Genomic DNA, 27,737 nt, shown 5'->3' with positions numbered 1-27,737 from the left:
GCCTCTCATTACTGTGATTATTGTGATTACGAGTGCTGTGCTGGGCCTGCCAAAAACAAACCAAGAACAAGTTGGTTTCGTGCAAAGAGAGACTGGCTCTTGGGGGCAGTATGAGAAGGGATTGTGGAGATGGAAGGTCAGGGCGGACTAGAATCTGTTGGGATCTTCAGACTTGAATCCCATGACACTGAAACCTTGATAGAAAGGAAAATACAGACATGGGATTTCTGAAGCTTTCCCTGAGCAGGGACTGAGCACAGCAACCCCGGGGTCAGGTAGTTCTAAGTGTCTCACTGGTGCTCCCTGTTAACTGCACATCTCACAACAAGTGCACGTGAACCTGGCTCTGTGTCGCTGAAATCAGTATCCATGACCAAGGGATCGTGTTGCCTCAAGCACATTACTTAATCCTTGGGCATCACTGTCCTCCTCTGTACATGGGGTAAATTAGACCCCACTCTGTGTTGTTGTGACATGTGAATGATATATGTGTGCAAAGCAGCTGGTAGAGTGCCTGGCGTGGAGCAGGCACCAGGACCTGTGCACTGCTCTGAGAAGGTGTGGTGTCTGCCCTCAATCTCCTGACTCCTCTCTTCTTACTCATTCACCCTTATCTTCCATTTTCACCATCTACCTTCTGCCCTGCATGGAGACCCTGAGCTCTGTGGTGATGTGAACCTCCATTCTCAGATACGGCAAAGTGCAAAAGGAAGAAGAATAACATTCCTGTATTCTCAGATCATTCTCAGGCCAATACCAGTGTCAGGAGGTCAGGAAGCACTGAATTATTTTTTAAAAATTCTCAAATTCAAGGGACAAAGCCATCCATTCAGTGCAAGTGCCTGCAAGTACACAAAGGTACCTACAAGTTAACAGTATTTTCCCAATGCTTGATGTTCGTTAGGCTCTGTTCTGTGTTGTGCACAAGAAGAAAGGAGGTAGCTAAGAGCTCAGGCAGCATTTGGTGTTCTGTTATTATAACAGACCCAAAATGGTGGTGAGTGGAAAAGCATGGCATTCCATGAAGCATTCCCTGCCCTTTGCAGGGGTGGTGTAGAGCTGCAGAGGTGGCCTCCGGGAGTGGCCAGTTCCTCATCTTTCCAGGGACACTATGAACCTGAGGGCAGCAGGAGAGTGGACTAGGAGAGGACCACATGTGAATGAGATGTGAGCTTATGGAAGAGGGAAACTTGCTCTGGTCAGGGAAGGTGATGGGAGGAAACAGGTAAATAGAGTAGGAGAGGGGGATAGTTTGCTCAAGTTGTGGGCTCAACAATGATGCAGGTGTAGTGTGTACTGATGGTCAGTGGGTGTGGTTTTGGTAGATGAGTTGTGCCAGGCAGTCACAGAATTGTAGTGTGCAGAAAGCAGAACTGGGACCACAAGGATCCATTGGAAGTAGAGGCAGCGGAGTGGTAGCATACTCCTCTTCTCACCCTGCTTCATTTCCGAAATGCTTCTGTTCTTCAACCCTCAGCACGGAAGCCTCTTCTGGCAGGAAGCTCTCCTCTTCTGCACCCTCTCATCATCTATGTCCTTCTTAAGGCTTGCAAAAAAAAAAAATCTCTCCTGATAAAATGTAGGCAGTCTGAGCTGTCACTTGGGATGGCCACAACCCATACCAGCATGCCTGGGTTAAAATTCTGGCTTTGTTTCTAATTGTAGTGTCCCGTTGATGCACACTTGGAATGTAGCAGGTGCTGGCTGAAGTACCTGGGTTCTTCTGAAGCCAACTTGCTTGAGAGAACTGGATTGGATTCTGAACTTTTGGCGTCAGCCTCATCCACTCTTAGCTTTTGGAGGCATTTGGGGAGTGATCTTTCTGTCTCACTACCTTTCAAACAAAAGAAAGAAAAGTTTAATAAAAACTTCACTTAAGCTTGTTCAAAGAACAAGAGATTTATTGTAAGAAAGCAAGAGGCAGTGTTATGGGTATAGAAGATAAGATAAAGTCAGGCCCACTTGAATATTGGAGCTGGAAAAACTTCCAGAAACCACAGCTTTCTCTGTTATTTTAACCGTGGCATGGATCCTTCCATTGTTCCCTTTCTTATGTCACTTTATTTTGATTTCTGAAAAGAGAGAATGTGATTGGTCTGTCTGTAGGCCTGGATGAAGTGTTCATGTCATGCCTATAGGATGATGATGCCAGGGGTACCATGGTTTTTCCTAGAGCACTCTGGGTTTTTCCTTCATGGGGTTGTGGGTGGGGCAGGCAGACACATGGTAGGCCTTGAACAGATAACTGCTAGACAGAGGAAAGCATGAGTGAATGCTGGTTATAGAAATTACTTTGTCAGCTGCGTGCTGGGTGGGTTGGAAGGCTGAGAATCTGGAGTCGTATCGATCTGTAAGGAGCTGTTGTGTAATCTCACAATGAGTTTATTTGAGCCTAGAAAAAAGTGTCACTGAGACAGAAAGAAAGAGATGAGAAGCAAAAGGAAGATTGCTGGTGATGGTGCAGGGTGAAGGTGTGTGTGCATAGGCAAGAGGAGGCATACCAAAAGTGTCTACAGGGTGGGCATTGTGGTGCAGCAAGTTAAGCTGCTGCTTGAGACACCCATACCCTGTATTAAGTATCACTTGGAGCACTGGCTGCTGTCTTCTGACCCGGCTCCCTGTTGGTGCATCCTGGGAAATTTACAGATGATAGCTCAAAACTATGAGCCCCTGAAACCTTCCTAGGAGATGTGGATGAAGTATCAGGTTCTCGGCTTTGTTTTGGTCCAGGGCTGGCTACTGCAGACATTTAGGGGAGTGAACCAACAGATGAAAAATCTCTCTCTCCCTTCAAGTAGATAAAAATCAGTAAAACTTAACATTTTTTCTTCATCTTCCCAAATTTCTTTCATCTTTCCAAATCAATGTTCACCTTCTTTTCATAACTTGGAAGTAGGTAAAGGAGTGTGTGTGTGTGTGTGTGTGTGTGTGTTCCCCTTTAGTGTCTAGCTACTTGCCCTCTAGATGTTGAATATTTTGAGCAGCTCCATGTTTGGATGGGAGGCAGGGGTTAGATGCTTTCATGAGAACCCCTAAATTTGAAGGCTATAATATGTCACCCATCTATAATAGAGAATTTGTAAGAGGTGTTCAGGATCCATTCCTCAAAAATTGTTGAATTTTTATTTTTTAGCTACTATGTTTCTGGAAAACTGGAAGAGACTACAGATGCGCCTGGGCTACTTCTGGGACCTGACTGGAATAGAAGAGGAAGAGGTGAGCTCCCTTGCATTCTCCTCCGGCCACTTGCTTGCTTTGATATTAGGCAGAGTTGATCTGAAGTGAGGCATCCACTGGCACTTCTTGTCACATCAGGCAGTTGCTGGCTGGGGCTTACTGTATCTGCTGTTACACATTTGTTCCACGAACTAAGTCATAGTTGATGAGCGATGCAGCCAAGAGTTCAAATGTCTCCTCTTCCCTTGAGCAGTAAGACACTGGGCTGATGGGTAAGCAGATGTTTTCATTTTCTGTTCTGGGGAGAAAGATGACAGAAACTTGAAGGAAGGCAGTCTTGATGGCAAGGACCCAGGTAAGCAGAACGAATCACTCTCATCTGGCCAGTGGTAGGTCACAAAGATCAAGAGACAGGCGTGAATGTCAGAGGCACTGGTTAGTTCTGATGCCCTTGTAAGGTAAAAGGACCACCAAATCACTATGGTGCATACCAGTACACTGTGTGTGAAGCTGGAGGGCAACCAAGGGCAAAAGGTAGGTTCTCATACAGTCTGTTGGAAAGCCAACAACCCTGCCCTACCGTTGGTGAGTTGATGGGCACTAGGTCATGGCATCTCATGGTTGCCTCGTCCCTGCAACTCTGCCTTCTTCAGGCAGTACCCACGCTGCCACTCTGCCCTCCATCCTTTCTCTTCCGACTTCAACGTTCTCTTCCAACTTCTTTCAACTTCCACCAGCTTTCTCTGTCCTGACCACTACAACTTTCAAGGGCTACTGATATCTTAGGCAGCCATGGACTCTATCATCAACATGTGTGGGTGTTGGATAGAAATTCCCACTACTGTGACACTTTTTCCTTGGACTCAAGATCTCAGGTTTTGTGATCCTGATATCTCTTTTTTTAAAAAACGATTTATTTTTGTTGGAAATTCAGATATACAGAGATGAGCAGAGACAAGGGGAACATCTTCTGCCTCTTGGTTCACTCCCCAAGCAGCTACAATGGCTGAAGCTTAGCCAATCCAAAGCCAGGAGCCTGGAGCCTCCTCTGGGTCTCCCATGTAGGTGAAGGGTCCCAAGGCTTTGGACTGCTTTCCCAGGCCACAAGCAGGGAGCTGGATAGGAAGTGGGACCACTGGGATCAGAACCATATGGGATCCTGGCATGTGCAAGGCGAGGACTTTAGCCATTAGGCTACTTTGCTGGGCCCTGATCCTGACATTTCTTAACCAAGAAAGTAAAATTTCCAACTGAGTCTTGTTCTCCAGCTTGTGTGTCTCTGTGTCTGTGGTGTGTCATCATCTCTTCCTTAATGCTGTTGTTAGCTAACTTGTCTTGGAGCAGATGGGCTGAAAAATGGCAGGAGCCACAGAGCAGCTGTGGGGAAGGAACCTACCAATCCAAGTTGTGCTGCTTACATGTGCTAGAGAGAGAGGTATAATAATGTGGTTTCCCCTGCTATCATGGGTTTTCCCTCCATTGCACCCATGCCATTACGACGTACTGAGTAATGATATCTACTCTCCTTCAATTCTTTGTGTTAACCATATATCTTGAGATTAAAAAAATATCATGGATTCTGCAGCAAATGAGAGAACATTTATGTGAGTTCTGCTGTCAGGCAGGATTGGAATTAGTTAGGATGATAAGCAGCAGAGGATAATTAGGCAGTTGCATTTCCTGGTGGAAAATATCTAAACTGGTGCCTAGTAGAAAGAACTATAGAAATGTGTGGGTGAACAATGTCATCTAATCCTGCAAAAACAGGTTGACATACGAATGTACTTAGAGAAGTTCATGTAAATTGAATTAGAAGAAAAGTTTGTTTTTGTCTCCCAAGTTTTGAAATCTCTTCATACAGCGGTCTCCCAAGAGTTCACAGAAAATATATGGATTTTCAGTTTTTATCTTCTAATCTTTTTTTTCTAGGATCTGTGTGTGTCTTTGAGAGAGAGAGGAGGGGGAGAGAGAGAGAGAGAGAGAGAGGGAGGGAGAGAGGGAGAGAGGATAGGCCATGTGTAGAGGGTTATGGTTAGGTATGGGAAGTAGGCAGGGAGTACATTCTGCTGTCCTAATGCCAGGGGCTAGAATATCTTTAAAGAAAAGAAAAAATAATTCTGGGGGCCTAGAACCGTGGCTCAGCAGGCGAATTCTCCACCCTTAGACACTAGCATCCCATGTGGGTGCTGGTTTGTGTCCCAGCTGCTCTACTTCTTGTCCTGCTCCCTGCTTGTGGCCTGAGAGAGCAGTGGAGGATGGCCCAGGTCCTTAGGACTCTGTACTCATGTGGAAGACTCCAATGGGGCTCCTGGCTCCTGGCTTTGGATCAGGTCAGACCAGTTGCAGACATTCTGGCCATTTGGAATGTGGGCCAGTGGATGGAGGATCTTTCTGTCTCTACTCTGTAAATCTGCCTTTCTAATAAACACATTTAAAAAAATAAATTTAAAAGTAAAGAAACAATTCTGTCATCCAAGGTTGTATGAGCCAGAGACAAGCTCGGTGAGTCGGCAAAGAAAAGTTGAGGAAGGCAGCACATCTCCCTGTCAGAGGGCTTGTAAACACACTGGCACACAGAAGCACATCAGTCATGACTCAGTGCCCTGGAAATCTCTGCATCAAGCCTCTGGCAGCAATGGGATTATGACCCATTTTTCTTTCTGTAGCAAGGCTGCCTGTTGTTCTGTTTAAGCCAATGAGCCATGGTAACTTCCTGGGAGGTACACGTTTGAAGGAACTCACATGCAGGCTGAAGAGGGGCCTGGATGAGGCAGGGTTTATCACGAGTGAAGTGTTGTTCTTCATGACATCGCTGGGAGGCTCTGGCAAGGCTAGCTGGCTCCATAGCCTTTCGGTGCGCCCCACAGGTGTGCAGCCCAGGGCCAGGTCATAGTGAGAGAAAAGGAGGTCAGCCTTGTCTTCCTGGAAAAGAAAATTCCATTCAGTTCTAAACACAAGCATTAAACACCTACTGTGAAACAGGCTTTGGTATGGAGCATAGAACCACCTCCATATTCTGGGGGATCTGTAAATGTCTAATATAGAATGTTGCCAGCCTATCTTCTTAGGGTATCTTCTGTCATTCCTGCACCAGGCAGTCTTGGAACTCTGAACACATCCTTATCTTTCCCACCGCCCTCCAGGCATAACAAACTTTAGACATCCTCAGAGGAAACAAACCCTTCCGCCTACCTGTCTGATCACCTCGCACAGCATTCTCTTCCTTGCTCAGGCTTTCCAACCACGTAGTGCTTCACTCTGTTGCAGGCTCATGCTGGTCTTTGCATTGGCCAGTCCCGCTGTTGAGAGTGCTTTTCTTCACCACCCCCTCCCGATCCCACCATCTCCACAATGGCCTGTACATTCCTGCCTTCTCTGAGTGAAATGTTGCCCTGTTGGGTCTGTCTTTCCTTCGTCTGCCAGTGTCTTGTTTGTGTGCTGGTTTGTTTCCTGCTAACTTCCCCCAGTGGGAGGTAAGTTCTGTGAGAAGGAGGACTAGCCTACAGCGCCAGCACCAATGCTTCTGTACCTACTAAAGTGTCCAGAGCGTCATTGAGGACATGCATTTCCAGAACGTATATCTAGATTGTATGGTTTCATCAGCTAAGGACAGTCCTGTGTTTGGTCAAGGTACTTCCTCCAGGTTAGTTCCTGGGAAAGACTGAGCTAGTGGAAATAGTTCCCAGAGTCTTGTGGAGGGAGGTTGAGTCTGGGAAATCAACATCAGGAATACGGTTAATCTGCCCATGATGTGGTATGGCAAAGCAACCCTCTCTGGGTCCCGATTCTGCCCTGGCAAGGAATTCTGTGGTCCTGCTGTTGAAGGAATCTATAACCTTGTCCGACCTGCACACAGGAAGAGCTTGGTCTGACCGGCCATTGCCAAGATGCAGAGCAGCCTGAAACTGCTCTGCGTCTCAGACTCTACACCTGTGTTCTGAGAGTGTTGGGCTTGTTTGAACCACGTGAGGGGCTATATGAACAGGGACACAGTATGGATGAGACAGGACATAGCCACAACTACAGTGACCTGAGGAAGCACTTGGAGTGACGTCAAGAATGAAAACATTCTCCCAGTCAGCCGGGACCGGGGGGGACACTTCCTCAGCCCCTCTGCAGGGTAGGAAAAGGAGAAGGCACTGCGACTTGCAGGATTTTAAGGGCTCAGTATATGGTACACACCAAAAGACACTGCCACGATTTTAAATGAAAAACTTCCACTGGATTTCATATGCCATGGAGGATATTTCAAACTCTGCTTCTCAAAAGATCCCTGCAGGAGCCCTGTGGGAAACATAGGGCTTAAGAAAATGAAGCAGGTATCCTGACAGTAGAGCTTCTGTTTTCCTTACTTTTTCCTGTCTTATCTTTTATTTTCTCCTTCCTTCCTCCCTCCCTGCCTCCCCTCTTCTCTCGCTTTCTCATTCTTTGTTTCTTTGCCCCTTCCTTCCTTCCTTCCTTCCTTCCTTCCTTCCTTCCTTCCTTCCTTCCTTCCTTCCTTCCTTCCTCTCTTTATGTAACTCTGACAACAAAAGGCAACACATCTTGTGGTATTTTCCAGCCTTTCAGACCCTGGAATCCTTTTGTACCTCACACTTGCTCGGCACACATCTTGGTAAATGTACAATTCTCCATGCTGGAGAATGGATGGAAGCAAGAGAAGCAATCAAGCAACTTTGTCAGCATTTAGAGCTGTCTGTGTTCTGCCAGATACGGCAAGGAACATGAAATGATTCAGAGCAGGTAGCCATTCCTCTTGTGAGGACAAGAAGACTCACATGTAAGGAAATACTAAAAGGCAGGGACTAAAGAAAGAAATTTATGTAATCAAGACTTACAGTGTTGGTATAAGCTATAAACGCTTATACCAGGGAGCGAGGAGATCCTGCCCCCTAGCTATGTTGCAACAGTTAGAGAAGGCCTCCTGGAAGGGGTGGGGCCCACAGATCCTCAAAGTTGGGTGATGAGGGACGGGCTTAACCATCACATGCTGTTTTATTGGTTCTACCAGTTAGCGGCTTAAATGGTCTCTTCCTGTAGTGTCATGACGTGTCTTAGGAAATCCAGAGACAGGGAAGAAGCCAAGCTTGCTGGCCTCTGGAATCTGACAGGAGGGTAGGGATAAAGACAGGTGTGTTCCCTGAAGAGCAGAGCCCACTACAAGCCAGCAGCACCTGAACCCCTGACTACGCATAACCGGCAAATGATGCAGGCACACAATATCTCCATACCTGTAGATATTTGTCCTGGAGCTGGAAGCTGCAGGGAAGGCCTGCCAAGGAGGCCAGGTGTACACTGTTGCATTCCCTTTGAAGTGAGTCATGCAGTCTCCTGCCCCAGCATCTGCTTTAATTTGATTTGACCAGAGTCCTCTTGATGAGTTAGGTGTTCTTTCCCATGCCTGGTGACTCACAATTCACGGTTACACGGCTGAATGGCCCAGTGAGGTCTCCTGAGCATCCGTGTGCTTGCCAATGAGTGACTCACCTAGGCCATACAGGAAACAGGTCCGAGCAAGTGAGTTTTAAGATTCCCCATGTTCATCTTTGACTTTGATGTTTCCTGGTCGCCATTGTAGCTCACTGAGTAACAGCGCAAGGAAGCAGTTTTGTTGTTGCCCTTGCTTCCAGCTGTGGGACACATCTGTTTTTCCAGCTGGGACTTGGCTGCTTGTAAGTTAAAGAGTGAGATGGAAGGATAGCTTGTGGGGTGTGGGGGGTGACCAGATGTCTCCTTATGCTTTTGGTCAGACTGCTGCGCAAAGCACATGTCTCCTCCTCCTATCAGCTGCCTGGTTAACTTTTCCTCTCTGCTTTCTCAATGCTGGTGCCACCCCCAGGAACGTGCTCAGGTTTGGTCTCCGTTGTCCTCACAAGTGTTGCACATCCCTTTTCTCTTCCTCACAATGTGTTCTTGGTCTAGACACCCTTTGACTGTGAGTGGTGTGGCACTTCATGTCCAATGGCATCCCGTCCTAAACCCTGCCTTCCATTGTTCTTGTGTCTGATCTTAACCCACAGGCCAAGGTTGCTCTTCTTCCTGTTCACTAACCACTCTCTGGCTCTTTGGTTTAGGAACATTCCCGGCCCGAGTATGAAACTAAAGTGCGAGAGAAAATGCTAAAGGAGAGTGATAAGTCAGTGGTGCAGAAATTAGATGCAAACACCGTTGGGAGTGAAGATGAGGTAAGATTTGGCACCTGTCACAGAACATCCCCTTTATTTGTTGATGGGTGGTCGTTGTATTTGGAACGCCTGCATGACAGGAAATTGGGATGTGCAGACAAGTAATATGGGACCGGATGAGAAGAGGATTGACACTGTTCACTGTCTGGAAGTCAGAGCTCTTGGACTTTCTGTTCTGGGGGAAAAGGAGTTTCAGACCTCATTTCTCTGGAGGTCACCACTTCAATTGTAAATAACAAGAAGACCCACCACTGTGTCAGTTTTTCTTCAATCCGTCAGGCTGGTACTATTGTTTTTGGCAATGGAAACTCATGAAAAACAGTTGTGTGTTACAGATGAAGGCATTTGCCAGGGGTCTCACAGTAGCCCATGGAAGGTGGATCCAGGCTTCCGAGCCAGGGCTGCTTGTTCCACTGTCTTTCACCTGACAGTGTTGTACTGCCCTTCTGATGCACTGGCTCCAGTGGATTTCAGGGCTGGCAGAGGTGAACTCATGGCTGCATTTTCTTGACCTGCACCCATCATGTTCCTTACATTTCCTTTTACCTGGGTAGGCCTCCAGCAATATGATGGTGAGCTTGTCCTCTGAGTCCAATTTCTGAGTTTAATGGTGGAATTCAGTCATCAAAACAGCTTCAGAATCTGTCCTGTGAACTGCAAATGTTCGTAGTGCTTGTTATTGTCACTCGTGTGTGTGTGTGTGTGTGTGTGTGTGCACGCGTGCACGCACAGAGGAGCTGTATGGGTGTGGGATCCTCTTTGGCAATAGCTAACTGTAAGTACCTGACTACTATCCTTCTTTGAAGTTAGAAGATGTGTGTGTGTGTGTGTGTGTGTGTTTATGTCTTTCCAAATCTGATTCTTGAAAAAATTCAAGATTGAAAAATCTGTTGTTTTCACATGTGTCTTTTCTCCATATTGGACTTGAATTCAAATTTCATTTCATTTTATGTTCAGTAAGTTGGAACCATTCATGTTAACATGCAAATGTATGCAAGCACCAAAACAGAAGAATGTGATGATTTGGAGCCTGGAACACTGGCATTTAAAAAAATTACAAGCTTAAACAGAAGACAGAAAGAGGCCCTCTGAGTTTTTTTCCCCCCAGATGAAGAATAAGTTCAAGACCCCCAATTATTCAGGGAAATAATGAATTCATTCTTTGGATAGATGAGCTACCCTGCCCTCCTCATCAGAGAGCACACATTCTGTTCTGCCAACTCCAGCCACTCCTTGCTTCTTTCTCCACCACCTCTTCTACCCTGAGCAATATACAAAAGATAATTTTATGGAAATCACATGTAACTTTTATTGACCACGGACTCATTTAATTTTAATTTCATAGACGGGAATGCCAAGGAGCTGGAGCTGTGTACACTTGAGGCTTTGGTTCTAATATAAACATTGCTGAGATATGTATGCATGATAGGTCCAATAACTTTCAGGAACCATGAATAATTAAGACACATCTGAATGCATTATGAATGATACATATGTTTACGTTTTAGCATCCAGCCTCTATTTGCATGACGCTGTTGAAAAGGCAAAGCTCAAAGCATCTAATGCTTTCTGGGTGCTGAGGGGAAATGACCTTCCCCAGTGAGTTAGTGTAAACTAACAGTGGCCTGGGATTGGATGGTCAGGATCCTTCTTGTGTTCCCCAAGTTCCATTAATATTGTAAATGCTTCTGTTCTTGCTATAGATCTGGCCATAGGTGGAGGATAAAGATGGCACACCTGCTGTTTCCTGAGGGATGCTGCTCTTAACTGCAGACAGAGTTGTAGTTTTACTATTATAGCATAGCATAGTACACACTATAACCCACACCCTACCTTAGCTCTGGGGCAGCATTGTGTGTGTGTGTGTGTGTGTGTGTGTGTGTGTGTGTGTATTTAGGAAAGGCACCATTTTCTGGCAAATGCATGGGGTTAAGAATCCAGTAAAGCTGGTGGTCTTGGATGTTTTGCTTTTCTCTCCAGACAATCCCCTGGGCTGTGCCTTCGTTGTAACTGTGGGGCTGCATGTCCCCTCCTCTCCTTCTTTCCTTCCTGCTGCAAGACTAAAAGCTTGGAATGGTTCAGGAGCTTGCCCACGACCACGTAGCTAGTAATTGGACGGCTGGTAATCAAACCCAGCTCCAACTGATCTGCAAGGTTCACTGTGTTCTAAATTTTAAAGCTATCAGGTGCATTTTTTAAAAAAGAACATTGTTATTGAGATTTCTTTCACATACCATAAAAACCACCCATTGAAAGTATACAGTTTGGTGTCCTTTAGTATGTTCATACTCTGTGCAGTTGTGCCCACAATCTAAGTTTAAAACATTTTAAAATGGTTTATTTAAAACCATTTTTTTGTTACCCAAAAAGAAATGTTAAACCCAACAGGTGCCAAATTCTGGGCAACAGTTGATCCCTTTTCTGTCTCTACAAATTTTTCTAACTGGATTTTCACGTACGTACATGGAATTGTGTATCATGTATTCTGGAGCTTCTTACAGTCAGAACAGTTTTTAAAATCATCCATTTTGTAATATATCTATGAATAATTCAGTTTTTTTGGTTGCCAGATAACATTTTAGTTCTAGATTTGCCTTATTGAACTTATGCATCCATCAGTTGGTAGACACTGGGGTCATCCCCACCTTTACGAATGAAACTATGATGAACATTTGTGGGCAAGTTTTGTTTGGCTATATGTTTTTATGTGTTTGGGTGTATATCTTAGAGGAGAATTGCTGGATCCTATGGTAACTTTATACTCAACCTTTTGAAGAAGGCAGAAAGACAGACACATAGACAGATATTCCATCTGCTGGTTCGCCCCCCACCCCAGATACCCGTGACAGATGGGCCAGCCTGAAACCAGGAGCTCAGCACCCATTCTGGGCTCCCTGTGGGTAGGGACCAAGCAATGGGGCCATCACCTGTTGTCTCCCAGCATTAGCAAGAAGCTGGAATTGGACCCAGAGCTCAAACATGTGTACTGTGACATGGAGTCTAGCTGTCCCAACTGACATGTGTACTCTGACATGGGGTCTAGCATCCTAACTGATGTGGCAAATGCCTGCCCCTGTAAGATTTATGAGTGTATGTGTATATACACACACACACGTAAAATATATACATATATAAGTATATGTGTATGTATGTTTATCTGTTTTTCCTTTTGCCAGTTGTGCTTTAGTGCCACATCTAAGCAATCATTGCTTGATAGACTCATAGGTGATTTTACTTCTTATAATTAGTTTCAGAATTCCTTTTGAGTTAGATTTTTGGCATGAATGGAGCCTAAATTCATAGTTGTCCCAGCACCACTTGCTGGAAGACTGTTTTCCCCACTGAATTGTCATGACATCCTCATGAAAAATGAGCTAAACATAATGTAGAAGTTTATTTGAGCTGTAAATCTTCTCTTAGGCCAGTACCACACACTCATCACAATTGTGCCTGTAGAGTTAGTTTTAAGATGGAGCATTGTGGAGCTTTACTTTTCAAAATTGCTTATCATTCTTTGTAGTTAATGCTTTGTAGTTCCATTTGAATTTCATCACCAGCTTGCTGATTTCTGAAAAAACAAAAACAAACAGAAAAACAAGCCAAGGTGTTTATAAGGGTTGATTTGAGTCTGTAGATTGAGTTGGGACGTATTCTCATTTTCCTAATAGCAAATATTCTATTCTGAGAATATGTTACAATTAGTTCTTTGTATCTGTGGATTCCACATCCATGAATTCAACCAACCGTGGATTGAGAGGATTCAGAAATACAATTGGCATTCATCATGAATATGGACAGGATTTTTTCCTTGTAGTTATTCTAGTACACCAACTATTTTTGTAGAATTTACATTGTGTTGTTATCATAAATAATCTACAGATGATTTAAAGAGTGAGGAGGATATGCAAAGGTTATATGCAAATGTGTCTCCACTTTGCATAGCGGACCTGAGCGTCTGACTCTGCTTTCTGGAGGAGCCCTGGAACCAAGGCTCGTTGAATAGAAGGAACGGATGCGTGTTTTCCCAGTTATTTAGTTTTTTTCCAGTAATATTTAAAGTTTTCATTGTATACGTTTAGTGATGATTATTTTATTAATTTTATTGCTATTGCCAATGTAGTTGTTCACTTGGTGTTATTTTTGGATTGTTCAGTTGGTAATATAAAGACATATAATTGTTTTGTATATTGATCTTGTATCCCACCTCTTTTCTGAATTCATTTATTCTAATAGTTTTTAATGGATTTTAGGAGTTCTCCATTTATATGATCATAACATTTTTCTATAAACAGTTTTATTTCTTCCTTTTAAATCTGCGTATATCCTTCCTCTCGCTCTCTCTTCCTTAGTAAAGTCTCTTGTACAGTATTGAATAGAAGTGGTAAGAATACGCTTTCTTTTTGGTATTAGGAAAATGTATTTTACCATTTTTACCGTAAAGTATGATGTTAGCTATGTCCCATTGCTGGTTTTATTTTCAACTCTTCATATAAGATTTTCATAAGAATAGTGCGCTTCTTATACGAGTGATGCTGATCTGAAAGGAAATGTTCTTCAGGCAATGAGCTGGTAACTGCAGGGACACCATGGGGAGGGCAATTTGACAAATCAGGAGAGGTTGGCAGAAGTGGGCAGAGTAGAATCCTGAGCTGACAGTCGTTGGTGCTTTCCCAGGCAGTGGAACCCCACTCGCTGCCTCTTCTGCCTCCGCTGGCCCAAGGAAAGGTTGGATTATGTGACTTCTCTGGTTCTGAGTTGGCACTTTTCTACACTGATGGTAATCAGTTTTGGAAATTGGAATGTCCCCTTACCTGATATAGTGGCAATTTAAAACATATATTTACTTATTTTTATTAGAAAGTCAGAATTAGAGAGAAGGAGATAGAAAGATCTTCTAATTGCTGATTCACTCCCCAAGTAGCTGCAACGACCTGAGTTGAGCTGATCTGAAGCCAGAGTCAGGAACCTCTTCTGGGTCTCCCGCATGGGTGCAGGGTCCTAAGGCTTTGGACTATCCTTGACTGCTTTCCCAAGCCACAAGCAGGGAGCTGGATGAGAAGTGGAGCAGCTGGTACATGAACCGTCACCCATATGGGATCCTGGCGAACACAAAGCAGGGACTTTAGCCACTAGGCTCCGTGCTGGGCCTTATTTTGGCAATCTTATATTATCTTTTATTGATTGTTAAGGGTGGGGGGCACAGTTAGAATGTCTAAAACAATAAGGTTGCAGGCCCGGTGCAATAGCATAGTGGTTAAAGTCTTCACCTTGAATGTGCCAGGAACCCAAATGGGCGCTGGTTCGTATCCCGGTGGCCCTGCTTCCCATCCAGCTCCCTGCTTGTGGCCTGGGAAAGCGGTAGAGGACGGCCCAAATCTTTGGGACCCTGCACCCGCGTGGGAGACCTGGAGGAGCTCCTGGCTCCTGGCTTCAGATTGGCTCACCTCTGGTCGTTGCGGTCACTTGGGGAGTGAACCATCGGATGGAGGATCTTCTCCGTCTCTCCTCCTCTTTGTATATCCACCTTTCCAATAAAAAATAAATCTTTTTTAAAAATGATAAGGTTACAACAGTAACATTTATAGTGTTCAATTTGTACAGAGAGTGAGCAGTTTTATCTTACTTGAGTCTTACAGCCATTATGCTCTTCTACTCACTGGTGACACACTGAGGTTTAGAGAGAGAATGCGTATGGGGTAGAGCTGTTGCGGGAGGCAGGCAGTCTGCCTCAAGAGCTGCACTCTTAACCTCTAGTTTTTGTATCTTCCAAGTGTTTTCCTTCCACGGATCCCAAGGCACTCTGAAAACAGGCGTGTTTGGCTCTTCTTCCACAACCTAAAGGCAGTAAGGACTGTGGTATTTGTTGGAAAGATGGGCAAGAAACAAACGTGCTACCCTACTTTGGTGGTTTTCTGTAAATGTTGGTGGGGTGATGCTTTATTTCCACTGAGGGCAACAGTGGGGAGAATTATTTCAGTTTACATCAGGATGTTCACTAGTCAGTCGAGAGAAGGCAGGAACATAAACACAGAGATATACTGGGTTTCCAAGGAAAACTATGTAGTCTGGAACTTTTAATGAAAGAATAGGTTGTTTTCTCTCTCTCTTTTCCTGGATCAATTTGAGTCTTTACTGGAAGAGTTTCTCCTGGGAAGGATTTGGAGATTTTATCACATTCCCCTCTAGGGCTGGGATTTTTTTCTGCTCATGGAAGACAGCAGAGCTCTATTGGGAATGCAGAGGGAAAGGTGCTGGTGTTTGCCTCTCACCCTCTGAACTTTCCATTCCCCAAACCCCCCGCTGGTTCTATCTCATGCCTCTTTTTTTTCTTTCAGTAAACATTGCATGTGTAAGAGTATAGTCAAAAGACACAGTTCATCAGAGGGAAGACAATGGGAAGAAACAGTTATTAAGGTGGAAGAAGGGATGTCAATCAAGTAGGGATTTTAGGGTAAGTGAGAGGTTAGCAACAGCAGGAGGGACTGCCCATCTTGGGGCTGGAAGGACAGGGAAGGCAGCTTTATCGCCAAAGCAAGAAGCCAGTAGCCAGGACCACCCACTGGCAGCTGGAGCTGTTGGAGGAGGTGTGGCCACATCTGGTGATGCCAACACTCCCTGTGAAGCGAGTAGGAAGTTGGGGGTATATCCTAAAATGTTTCTTTCTGATGTCTAGGATTCCATCAGTACCTCCCATTGACCAAATCTAACTGAAAGTCAGCTGATCAATTATTCTATGAGATGGTTTTCAGCAGTTGGTGCTGTATGAGCAGGAACCAAGGTGGTGGTAAGGGTGAGGGTGGGGCAGGATAAGGAAGACAGTCGATCTGAGAGTAACCAGCAGAAGCCTGGTCCAAGAGTCTGATTGTAAGTCAGCTTAGCAGCAGTAGAACCTATTAGCTACATGACTTGCCATTGGAGCCTTTGCTTTGAGATTTGAGAGGATGTGAAGGCATTTGGGTGAGTGTTTGGTTGAGAGCGGGTACATGAGAGAATGTGAGTATGGTGTTTGTGGGTGTGAGAGTGTGATGGCAACCTTGGAGTGACACATATGGGATCAGATCATTGAAGGCTTCAGAAAGGAGGCAACCAACATTTTTAGGTTGCAATGCAAAGGAGCATGAAGCAAGCAGAAAGGAAAGGTGAAGGTTGGTCTTACAAAGGTCTTCTCCCATGACACACAGCACCTAGAGGACTTGAAAACTGAATCCCAACTTAACCAGTCCCAGGAGTTGCCTCATGGAACATGTCACCCAGATACTGACTCAGTGTGGGGGCAGGTATCAGTCTCCCTCCCTCTGCCTAGTGCTGCCTGCAATCTCCTTTTAATGAATGTTTTATAGGAACACTGAAGCTGGAAGGAAGCCTGTGCCAAGAGGAGGCCCGTGGATAGATGGGTGTTAATTTACTGTTCAGTGCATCACCCTGGGGACAAGTATTTCAAAAGAAAATTCATCTAAAGTTAAGGCATTGAAACATTTACGATGGATGCCTCTGGCAGGCACAACAAACAAACATGTGGGATAAATTATGCAGAAGTGCACAGCCTTTGGCGGGGAAGGACTCCAGCGGTAGGCAGATGGGAGGCTGTCGAGGTGTGCGGGGAGCGGGGAGGTGCAGGAGCAGAGGTGGATGATCCTGTCTGAAATTGTCTCTCTGGGACAAGGAAGACGCGTTTCGGGATTCCACACAGGCTGCCTCGGTGTGGTTCATCAGAATATGCCGTGGAGCACACCCAGGCTCTCCCAGGAAGGAAAGGTGGGAAGGCAGTAAAGGACTTGAGAACCACTGGAGTGTCAATAACATGAAAAGTCCAAAGGGTTCTCTCGGCCTCTTCTTAGAGATTGAGCAGTCAACTGGGCAGCGATGCCCACAGCACATGGGAAGGGAAGACTGGGTGCAGCCCAAATCCACCTCCTAAGTCCTCCTGTCTGCCCCAGACTTGTTGCTGGGACGACCCTGGACCTCAGTTGTCTACCACATAGCTATCCTGAGTGAGGAGCAGGTGGCAGGAGGAGGCCTGGTGTGAGCCTGTCTCCTAAGGACCTGCAGATGGGGAGGGGGTCTGAAGCTTTGCAGGCCATGTGCAGATCCCCTGCTCCCTTTGAGTGTGTCCTGTCTGGGAATAAGGACATGAAACAGGCCTCTTTGTGCAGCATAGCTCCCTTGCTGAACAGGTGTCTGCTGCTGAAGGCTGGCCGTTTTGTATACTGTTACTCTCAACAATTTATTTTAATCTTTCCTTTGTTGTTTCTGGCTCTGGCACTTCTCCCTCTGTGTCTCTCTCCCTCTCTGGATCTCTCTATCTCTGTATTTCTCAAGGAGGGTCCTCCATTTCTCACCTATGGCCCATCCCCCGGGGGCATTCCAGTCAAGAGAAGTGGGTGAACAGAGGAGTGTAGAAGTGGGTGTAGCTTTTTGCTCTGGGGGAAGTCAGAGGGATCCGTTGTGTCTGAATGCAGGATGTGTCAGCAATAGCGAAGAACCTGAGCATCCCACTCCCTCATTGGTGCCGTCCAGCCCCAGGTCTCCCCCTAACAATGCAGTGCTGGGTTTCCCAGTCTCTGATCAGCAACTCCCAACCACCTAAGAGAGGTGGAGAGAGCTGAGTGGTTTGGAAGGTGCTCTTGGAGGTTCTACCTGCCTCCCCCATCCTGAGCATTGCTGCTGTATGACAGGAGAGAGGGAGGCTCCTGAACAGGAGCTGCTGGGAGAAGCGTCACCCACATGCACCCACAGTGCCCTGGCCGGAAGCCCCAGCCAGTGCGGCTCCTTCACTAGCACTTGGGAATGGCCTTCTGTGAACACTGTCTCATGTGGCAATGTAGGTGAAGCTTTTATGTATTCTATGTGCATGAAGATAAAAGATTTTAAAACTTACGGATAGTTACATAAATTATTCATGAAGACATTCTCTTGGAGAACATTTTGACAATAGATAGAGAATCTCCCTAGACCTAATGCCCCCACAGTGTCTCCTTAGAAGCCGATTTGTTCTAGATCCTTCCAGACCTCTTCTGATGCAATTTTACTCATGTAGAAATTTGCATTTGCTTTGGTCATTTACACATACACACAATAACGTCATGGTCAAATGTTTTGTCAGACCATGCTTCTCATACTATGTCCAGGGTGCCCTGGGGTGCCATAGTACTTTCACAGAAATGATGTGAAGTTAAAGCCCAATGCTGTTTGACTTCTCTCCGGTGCCAGACAATAGAGCCTCAGCAGGGTCACTGTTACATCCCTCTGCAGCTCTTTCATTGTCATTGTGTTTTATGAAGCAGAGTTTTCAGGGCCAGAGTTACACAAAATCGCCATGGAACAAAAAGCACAAGTGGCTATGTGCAATCTGATTTTGAGTCTGGAGAAACTGGAGAGTGAGCAACAGGTGCACCTATCCTGTGACTTAATTATTAGCCTTGAGAGTCAAGTAAGATAGGGCCTGGCATAGTAGCCTAGTGGATAAAGTTCTCTCCTTGCACACACTGGGATCCCATGTGGGCACTGGTTTGTGTCCTGGCTGTTCCACTTCCCATCCAGCTGCTTGCTTATGACCTGGAAAACAGAGGATGGCCCAAAGCCTTGGACCCTGAACCCACCTGGGAGACCCGGAAGAAGCTCCTGGCTTCAGATCAGCTCAGCTCTGGCCATTGTGGCCACTTGGAGAGTAAATTGGCAGATGGAAGATCTTCCCCTCTGTCTCTCCTCTCTGTATAGCTGACTTTTAAATAAAAATAGATAAATCTTTACAAAAAAGTCAATTAAAATATTCATTTCAATTTATGCTTCATGCTAGGACATAAATATTTAAATTATTTGAACTTAGCTACTCAAGAAATTGATTTGTTGAGTATTTTCATTTAACCTAAACATTACTACAACATTAAGGTTACTATGAACAGAGAAAGTTGAAGGCTTACATAGCCAGTTTCCTACATTCTGTGGAGATTTAACAGCCAAGCATAGAGCTCAGTGCAGAAAATCTTACAAGGATAGTGAGTTTCCAAGTGGCAGGAATTTAGAGGTGGCAGTAAAAAGCTGGGTTCTTCTGTTCTTGCTGCTGCTTCTCTCTCATTGTCATCCCTCTGTGTGTGTGTGTGTGTGTGTGTGTGTGTGTGTGTGTACGCACACATGCATGCGTCAGGTGGGGAGGTTTGCGTAGGGAAGCACAGCAGGTTTCTTATCACAGATGTCCTTTCGGATCTGTAGGACATTGCTTGAAGTATTAACTGCAGGGTGGCTCAGACTTCATGAGAACCGTGTCACAGAGGCACTGAGTACGTCTGTAAACACCTCCCTCCACGGAGCCAGTGAATTAGGTGTCTGAAGTATAGACTCTTCGGGTGGCCCAGGCCATCACACAGGGGGCTCTGGCCCTCTTCAACTGACAGCTCCTACTCAACATCAGGAGTCCTGGCTAAAATAAGACCTTTGCCTCTGCTCACTGTATACATTTCTCCCGGCCCCATGTCTAAATTAAGAAGCTACAAATAAGGAGAGCTTGGAGGCCCGAGTTATGGAAGAGAAACTGGAGAGAGATGGGGCAGCACCCCGTGAAATGAGAAGGCGGAGGGGGAGGGGAAGCAGCTGCTCTGGCCTCAGAGCCGCTTCAGAAGTGGCATTTCAGGCCAGACCTCATGGCTGCTCGGCAAACACGAGGCCCAAATATGTTCAGTGATGGGGACTGTTGGAACAGGCCAGCGGCCGATAGAGGCCAGCGCATACCACTGGGATGTGTGATGTTAGCCACGACTGACTTGCAGTTTGGACTTTCTGTTTTTTCAGTTTAAATGATTTTTCCATATACGGCCTTAAGCATGTAAATTAAATTTGTCTTTTGCCTTCTGGGCCAAGATCATTATTTCACTTCCCTAGAATCCACTGGAAGCACACTCAGGCCCTTCAGGTTCCTCTGCACTCCCTCTCCTAATGTGCCAGAAGCTCAAAAGTGCTGCCTTTTAAAAATTCCTTGGGGGTCAAAGGGTGTGTTGGCTCCCTGTGATGTTTCTGAGATGTGATCAAAGGAGTGTTCAAAGCAAATGCCGGGGACTGCCTTTCCGAGGGTGAGGAAGCGGAGGATTTGAGACAGTGCCCATCTGATGACCACTGTGGGAACGTCCTAGCCTTCCATCACTATGGCCACTCAGCCATGCCCTGGCTGGTGAGAAGCAGGGTCTTTTCCAGAGCACCTACAGCCCATTGCCGAGTGGACCTTCTGATCTTGTCGAGAATTAATTCAACTTTCATGAAGAATGAAAAACAAAGAAGGAAAGAAAAAACAGAAGAATCCTTAGTATAAGTTCCCCAAGATGCAAGCCCTAACCCAGCAACTCTAACTGGGCTGGATTAAAACCAGGAGTCAAAAGTAAGCTAAGTCTTCCTCATGAGTAACAGAGGTCACTGCTTGAGCCAGGCCTGCTGCCTCTCAGAGTCTGCATGAGCAGGAGGCTGGACACTCCAATGGGCAATTCAGACATCTTAACTGGAGTGTTAACTGCTAAGTGCATCATCAGTCCCCAGTTGTGATTCTGAAAATGCTTTAAAGATAACGTTCATTTATTTATTTTTCATCTATTTGAAAGAATGATGGAATGATCTGAAGTGATATTTTCCACCTGCTGGATCATTCCCGTTATGTCCAGAACCACCAGGTCTGAGCCAGGAACTCTATGACTCTCATAGAGGTGGCAGAAACCCAAACATTTGATTCATCATCAGTTGCCTCCCAGAATGCATTAGCAGGAGGCTGGAGGAGAAATGGCACAGCCAGCACTGGCATTTGCTATAGCATATGGGCATCACAACTGGTAGTTTATTTGGCTGTACCACAACACTCATTCCGCTAACTGTGCTTCTTTGCCTGACATAAGCATGTGCCTTCAACCTTTAAATCCTCCCTCCTTCCCCCACTTTGATTCATTTATTGACTTGAAATACAAAAAAAAAAAAAAAAAAAAAAGATGGGAGAGAGAGAGAGAGAACATATCTTCTATCCTTTGGCTCACTTCCCAAATGGCCATAATGGCCAGGGCTGGGCCAAGTCAATGCCAGGAAGCCTGGCGTTCCATACAGCTCTCCCGTGCAAGTGACGGTAATCAAGCATTCAGACCGTCATCTGCTGCCATCCCAGGCGCATTAGGGAGTTAGCCGAGCAGTCAGGGTTCAGCTTGGTGCTTAGTACTTGATACTTGCAGGCAGTGCTTTCTCCACTGCACCGTAATGTTAGTCCCTTCTTTGCTGTCTGTTGCGTGACTGTGTGGAGTTAGTCATCTCCAAAGTAGCCTCTCTGGAATTTGGTGGATTACATTTTGGGAAGGGATAGGTCATTAAGTGGGGAGCATGCTCCACACCCTGGCTCATCTTGATTCTGCAGTCTCCTAGGGGCTGTGTCTATGCCTCGTGTCTTTCTGTTCATCATCAGCGGGGGCTTAGATTCCCTACCTCAATTATGTGGAGTCATTGAGGAAGCACAGTTGAAACGTGCCATTTGATTAGTTCCTCCCTGGTCAAGCTTGCCAAGACTTGGTGGTTTTCTCTGTTCTAGTTACTGTCATATAGACTCGTTGATTTTTATCTCTACCCCAAAGCTAGAGGCCAGCGTTATTAGAAGTAGCAGTAGGACCCAGCGCAGTGACCTAGCTGCTAAAGTCCTTGCCTTGAACGCGCCGAGATCCCATATGGGCACCGGTTCTAATCCCAGCCGTCCAGCTTCCCATCCAGCTCCCTGCTTGTGGCCTGGGAAAGCAGTCACGGACAGCCCAAGGCCTTGGGAGCTGCGCTAGTATGGGAGACCTGGCTCCTGGCTTCAGATCGGCTCAGCTCCGGCCATTAATGGCTGCATGGGGAGTGAATCAATGGATGGAAAATCTTCCTCTCTGTCTCTCCTCCTCTCTGTATATCTGATTTTGCAATAAAGATAAATAAATCTTAAAAAAAAAAAAGAGAAATAGCAGTATGAATCCCAATAACTTTGAACTGTCCTCCTGCACTTTGGGACTTGCTTCCTTGATTATTCTCTTTAACCTTCCTTCAAAAAATGTAGTTCTCTGTTGTTTCAGATGAAAGAGCCTAATTTTTTGCACAAAATTCAGAGAAAAACTGGGATGTTCTCTAGTTCCCTGGTTTACCTTCAGAGAAATGGGTTCACTTAGTAGTTCATTTAATACACAAAGTATTCCCTGAAATATAGGACCTGTGTTTTTATTTTTTTAAGCATCTAAATGTTAGAGTGATAGTGTAGTTAACTTTCCTGGGATAACTTTCCTGGGCTATTACCAAGCAGGCTGATCTGGATGAACTTCAGGGTGAAAATGTACCATTAGAACAGCATTAAGTGCAGATGCTAACTCTGAATCTATGAAGGAATAGGTTCCTTCATGGGTGAGGTAGGAAGAGGCTGTTAAATTATATGTCTTCAACACTCTGCAAGTTTTGGAATGATGGAGTGAGGGAGGCATACTGTGACTTAACTAAGCTTCGACATCTGTACTCTCAAACTTCTTTGAAAGAAGATAGCCAGAACCATGTCCTTTGCACCCTGCTCTAATTCTGATATCTTGACTTTCAGCTGAAATCCCTGAGGTGTGATTAGAAAACCACTGAGATGTAAGTCTATATCCTCTGCATGAACTTGGGCTTTCCATTTTTTTTCTTGAAAAATGAGCACTGGCTTAACTTGCAATTGGTAGGAGACAGAGGAAAGAAAAACAGTATCCCAGGCCTTGAGCCGTGCCTGAGGTCTCTGCAGTTCCCACATATTCCACACGCCTGTCATTTCCCACTGTCAGAAGCTGGCTGCATCACAGCTCAAACTAAGTGCTGGCCTTTGCAAAAGGGGCAGCTTACTCCATGACTCATTTTTTAATCCAGATTGTCCAAAGTCAGCTTCTCATCTGGGGAGCTGATGCTGTTGCCTTCTTTTCTAAAAGCTACTTTCTGTACTTCCCCAGTGTTCTGATGCAGCAACCATGGTTTAAAGCATCATGAGTTTATTTCTGCTTGGTCTAGGGACCATAGCCAGTATTGATTTTCGTGGCACCTTTGGACCACTTATGGGACTGTCATGGGAGATATCCATAACCTGGAAAGAGCCAGATCTCACATACAGCCAAGCTGTCCTGCTCATCAGTGGCATCGACTTTGTCCACCACTGGGCCTCTTGGACCCAGCTTCATGATTCCCCAGGAAGGCCAGATGCTGGTGGTGTTAAACTGGCTGGAGTCATTTGACATCCAATTCATTTTTATTGTAATGGTGCACAGTCTACCGGCCAATTGACATAAATTTTATCCAGGATTTGGGCATCTGCATTGAGTTTAGAGATTTTGTGGCAGGAAGTTTGCCCTGGAAATGTACTCAGCTGGATACTTGCACTAGTTAGCATGGAGCAGTTCCCATCCAAGAATCTCGGTGAGCTTGTCTGTAAACATGAATGAATGAATCCTCCCAACGCCACTGTGTACTTTTTGCCAGCTGGATTACTTTAAGGGAAGTGACCAGCCCAGGGACCTAGAGTGAGTCATAAAAGAGCATGCTTATAGCCAGAGAGTTTGAACAGCAGGATGGACGGAGCCGGAGGCCTCAGGATTTTTCCATCTCTAGTGCTTGGACAGTCAAGGTGGGGGTCAGTGATTAACATGGTCACCCTGGGCACCTGACCACATCCTGACTTCCCACAAACCCTTCTTCAGTGTGTTAATCATCAGCTCCTACAACCATGGTTATTTAAAACTCATTTGGGGGACATATAAAATAACATATGTTAATTGTAGAAAATCTGAACAGAGAGATAAGGCATGGAGAGAGAAAATTGATCATGTATTATTTCATTTCTCCTGAAAATATTATAAATAACATCTTCATGGGTATTTTTCACATTGAAAAAATTATGCTGTATTCTTTATTTTGTATTGTGAGGTTTTCAACTTAGTCTTAGAACATAAGAAATTCCCAGTTTTGCTCAATAGCACTCATGAACTCCATTTCAGTAATTGAATGATATTTCATCATATGAATATATTATCTGGTTTTCTTAGCATTTACCCAGTGGTTGAACAGTGATGGACATTCTTGTCCTTGTAATTTTCTCCTGAATTTGGGGGTTATTTCAGGAAGGTGATGTCAGCAGGAGAGATTGTTTGAAACCCAAAGTCTTTGTTCAGTTAGGGGTTCCTGGGGGCTCCTCTTGCAAGGTTTTTGTGCTTGGTACAGGTAATACATGTGTATGTGTATATGTCCTTGCTATGTCATTGGTTTGTGGAAGCAGTTTTTATGTAATTGCTTCTTTGTTGCCAATCCAACATCTATTGCCAGTGCAGCCAGTGCAGCCATTGCAGGTGGGGCAGATCACTTGATTCATGTCTTAGAAATCTCTCATTGATTCTGATGCCCGTTCTGGCCATCAGGAGGTCTCTGCTGCTCTTGCACGTGTGACGGACTAAGCAGATGCTCTGGGCATAGTGGATCAATATCCTAGAAGTTGGTTCCTGTTCTGGTCAGGGACACATTTATCTTATTCTGGGGAAGGGTGGATCCCTTATGCCAGATCCCGGAACTAATGTGGAAAAATGATTCTGAGGCAATGGATGGAGCATGAATGCTTCTCCCAATGAAACTAATTCGTCAATGGGACTAAGGCCAGGTTTTGGTAGAGGGAATCAGTGGGACAAAGCATGAGCTGTGGTTTTAGCTCCAAGAGGAAATGTGTCTCGATTGGTAAATGATCAACCCCAAAAGCATGAACTCCCTGTGATAACTTCAACTTCTGCAAACAATTTGGAAGGCTAGTAGGGTCACTCTGACTTCTGAGAATAGGAAAGTTTTTCTTGTTGTGTTGCTGATGTGCTTTTTTCCCAACTTCATAATATACATACGTAACAATAGGAGAGTAGTATTAATCCACAGAGGAGCACTTAATATATGGTTTAATATAATGTTCTTTACTTTGGTGCCATTTTTCACCTGGCAGTGAATTTTCCATTGATAGTTTATCTCCCCAAAGTACCCAGAATGGTCTCCACACGTGATGAGTCATGAAAATGTAAAATTCACCCCAAAATATATCTAATAGTTTTCTTTGAATTTGGAATGCATTTTATGTTTTCCTCCATCTTTGCTTTGCCAGTAATATATGAGTATAGTTTAGGACAGCAACTTTTTAATGATTTCATGCTGAGATTCTAAACTGGGAACCCTAGAAATTCTGAAAATGTAAATTCTTAATCAGAGCTAAAATAAGTAGACCTCATTAAAAAGGAAGAAGCAGCAGAAGGAGGAGGAGCATAAAGAGAAAGAGGAGTAGGAGGAAGAAGAACAAAAGGAATGACGGATTACTACTACTATCCATGGGTAACAGTGAGCACCGCGTTCCGGCTCAGTGCTCGGGGTTTTCAATCCCACAAACGGAGCTTTCCAGGCTATATTGAGCTCTCTGGAGACCCAGGCAGGGAACAAAGCTGGCAATGGCACCATGCTTGTCAGACCTGGTTCTTGGCTGACATTTCTTAGGTTTGTTGTGTAATCTGCTATGGCTTTTAACTCCAGTTGGAGGCCCTGGAGCCAGCCACCCTGCCTTCTCTTTGTCATATCCAAGTTTGGAGGACAGGCAGGGGAGTGAGTCTTTGAGGTTCTTTTCTGATCTTCTTTTAGATAGAATGACATGGGCTCATAGCAGAGATTAGGGACTAGTGTGAATTTAGCTAAAATGATCAGATGTCCTTGGAGCCTTTGCCAAATGAAGGTCATTCTGGAGCCATCTGATAGAGGAAAGTGGAAGGAATGGTCCAGAACTTTGCAGAGTTGGCAGAATTGGGAGAACATAAGCAGGCCTAAGAGAGCAACAAGGAGGTTATTCAGAGCCACAAGCCTTGGACTAGATCCTGATATTTAGTCTTTTTTTTTTTCTTTCCCAATTTTAGCATCTCTCCTTCTGTCTCCTTTATCTGGCAGAATTGGAGAGCTGGCAGATAAAGAGAGGTCTGAGGTGGGTCTCCAGGAAAATGACATTGTCATCTCTGGGCCAGGGGAGTGTTGTGTTGGCCTGTTACCTGGGTGGGTGGATGGTAGAAGAATTCTAGATTCAGTCTGAGTTTTCTTTATTTTGAGTCCATCTGAGGAGTTGGGTGACTTAAAATCTAGAAGGTGATTGGGATGTAACTTTGAGCCACAGCACTTGGTAATGGCATTCAAATGAACCAAGAGTTCCAAGTTCACCAGTTCCACCCTGGGCCACTCTTTCTTCTTACAACTATAAGCCTTTTCTCTTTGTGCTGACTGCTTGTGGCTACTTACTTCACATGTTGTCACCTGCTAATGAGGAGTCACCGTGCCTTAATCACTTTTTGGAAGGAAGCTTGTAAAGTATTTGGGATCCAGAAGGACTTTTAAAACACTGAAGTTAGCCTCCTATCTATGCTTGGCTTTGAAAAAACGGAATAATATTAAAATAAGAAAAAAATGCATATGTGTCCGTCTTGTTCAATGAAACTACTTTTGAAAGATACTGAGCCAGAAACGTTGGGGCCATCCTCAGTTGTTTGTTTCTTCGTGCCCTCCACCTGGTACAAACCCCACCTCCGTCAGAGTCCATCGATTTACCATCTCTTCAGTGTCTGAGTTCAGGTCCTCATCGTTGAACTAGCCTGTCTCAGTGTCCCCTCAGTTGGTCTCTTCACCCTTGTACCAGGCCCCTTCCCAAATCATTCTCCACGCTGTGTCTGAGAGTTCTATGCAGAACACAAATTTGATTATGACACTCCCTCGCTTGAAATCCACTAATGCTTTCCAGAGTTTAGGGGATTATTTTCAAATTTCTTGGCTTTCCCCACAAGGCCCTAACATGACCCACATCTCAAACTTCACCTCCCACTCTCCAATGTGAACCCTCGCCACCAAGCATTTCCAAACCATTTGCTCCCTGGGTGTATCTTGCTGTGTCAGGCCTCAGTGGCTTTGTGCTTACAAACTTTTTTTTTTTTTTTTTTTTTTTTTTGCGTGGAATATGCTTTCCTCTCTGCTGTCTAGCCAACTTCTTCACATTCTAGAAAACTTTAGGACCAACATTCTCTCCTCTGAGAGCCCATCTCTCACCCTCTGAGCCAACTTAGCTATTGGCCTTTGCCTTCATTTTCTGTGTCTGCAGCCACAAATTAAAATACAGAAAGGCATTTTCTCATGGTTTCAAAGGCCACTGGCCCCCAAAGCAGGTGCCGGCAGTACTCTGTGCCCTCAGAAGGCACTTCGGCCGCTTTGATCCTTTTATCTCTGCCTCTGTATCTACCTCATCTGCCAAGTCTGTCTCTTTTCTCTTTTGTCTCTTGTCAGGACACAAGGTGGCAATCTCCCCTTGAGGTCTGTAGCATAGACCCATTTTTAAAA

The 27,737-nt window shown here is 45.1% G+C and overlaps 1 protein-coding gene across 3 annotated transcripts in view; it reads left to right on the top strand.

Moving 5' to 3' along the window:
• The window catches only part of ANO2 (anoctamin 2), a 349,050-nt gene that overhangs the window by 156,611 nt on the left and 164,702 nt on the right, over positions 1-27,737 (top strand). For all 3 annotated transcript variants that reach the window (XM_058655873.1, XM_058655872.1, XM_058655871.1), the window contains 2 exons: positions 3,134-3,216; positions 9,252-9,362. In XM_058655873.1, coding sequence (XP_058511856.1) covers positions 3,134-3,216; positions 9,252-9,362 — 194 coding nt within the window. The remainder of the gene's footprint in view (positions 1-3,133; positions 3,217-9,251; positions 9,363-27,737) is intronic.

The sequence above is a fragment of the Ochotona princeps genome, chromosome 27 (assembly GCF_030435755.1).
Source record: "Ochotona princeps isolate mOchPri1 chromosome 27, mOchPri1.hap1, whole genome shotgun sequence".
NCBI classification, from domain to species: Eukaryota; Metazoa; Chordata; class Mammalia; order Lagomorpha; family Ochotonidae; genus Ochotona; species Ochotona princeps.
This window is presented reverse-complemented; position numbering and strand designations above follow the sequence as displayed.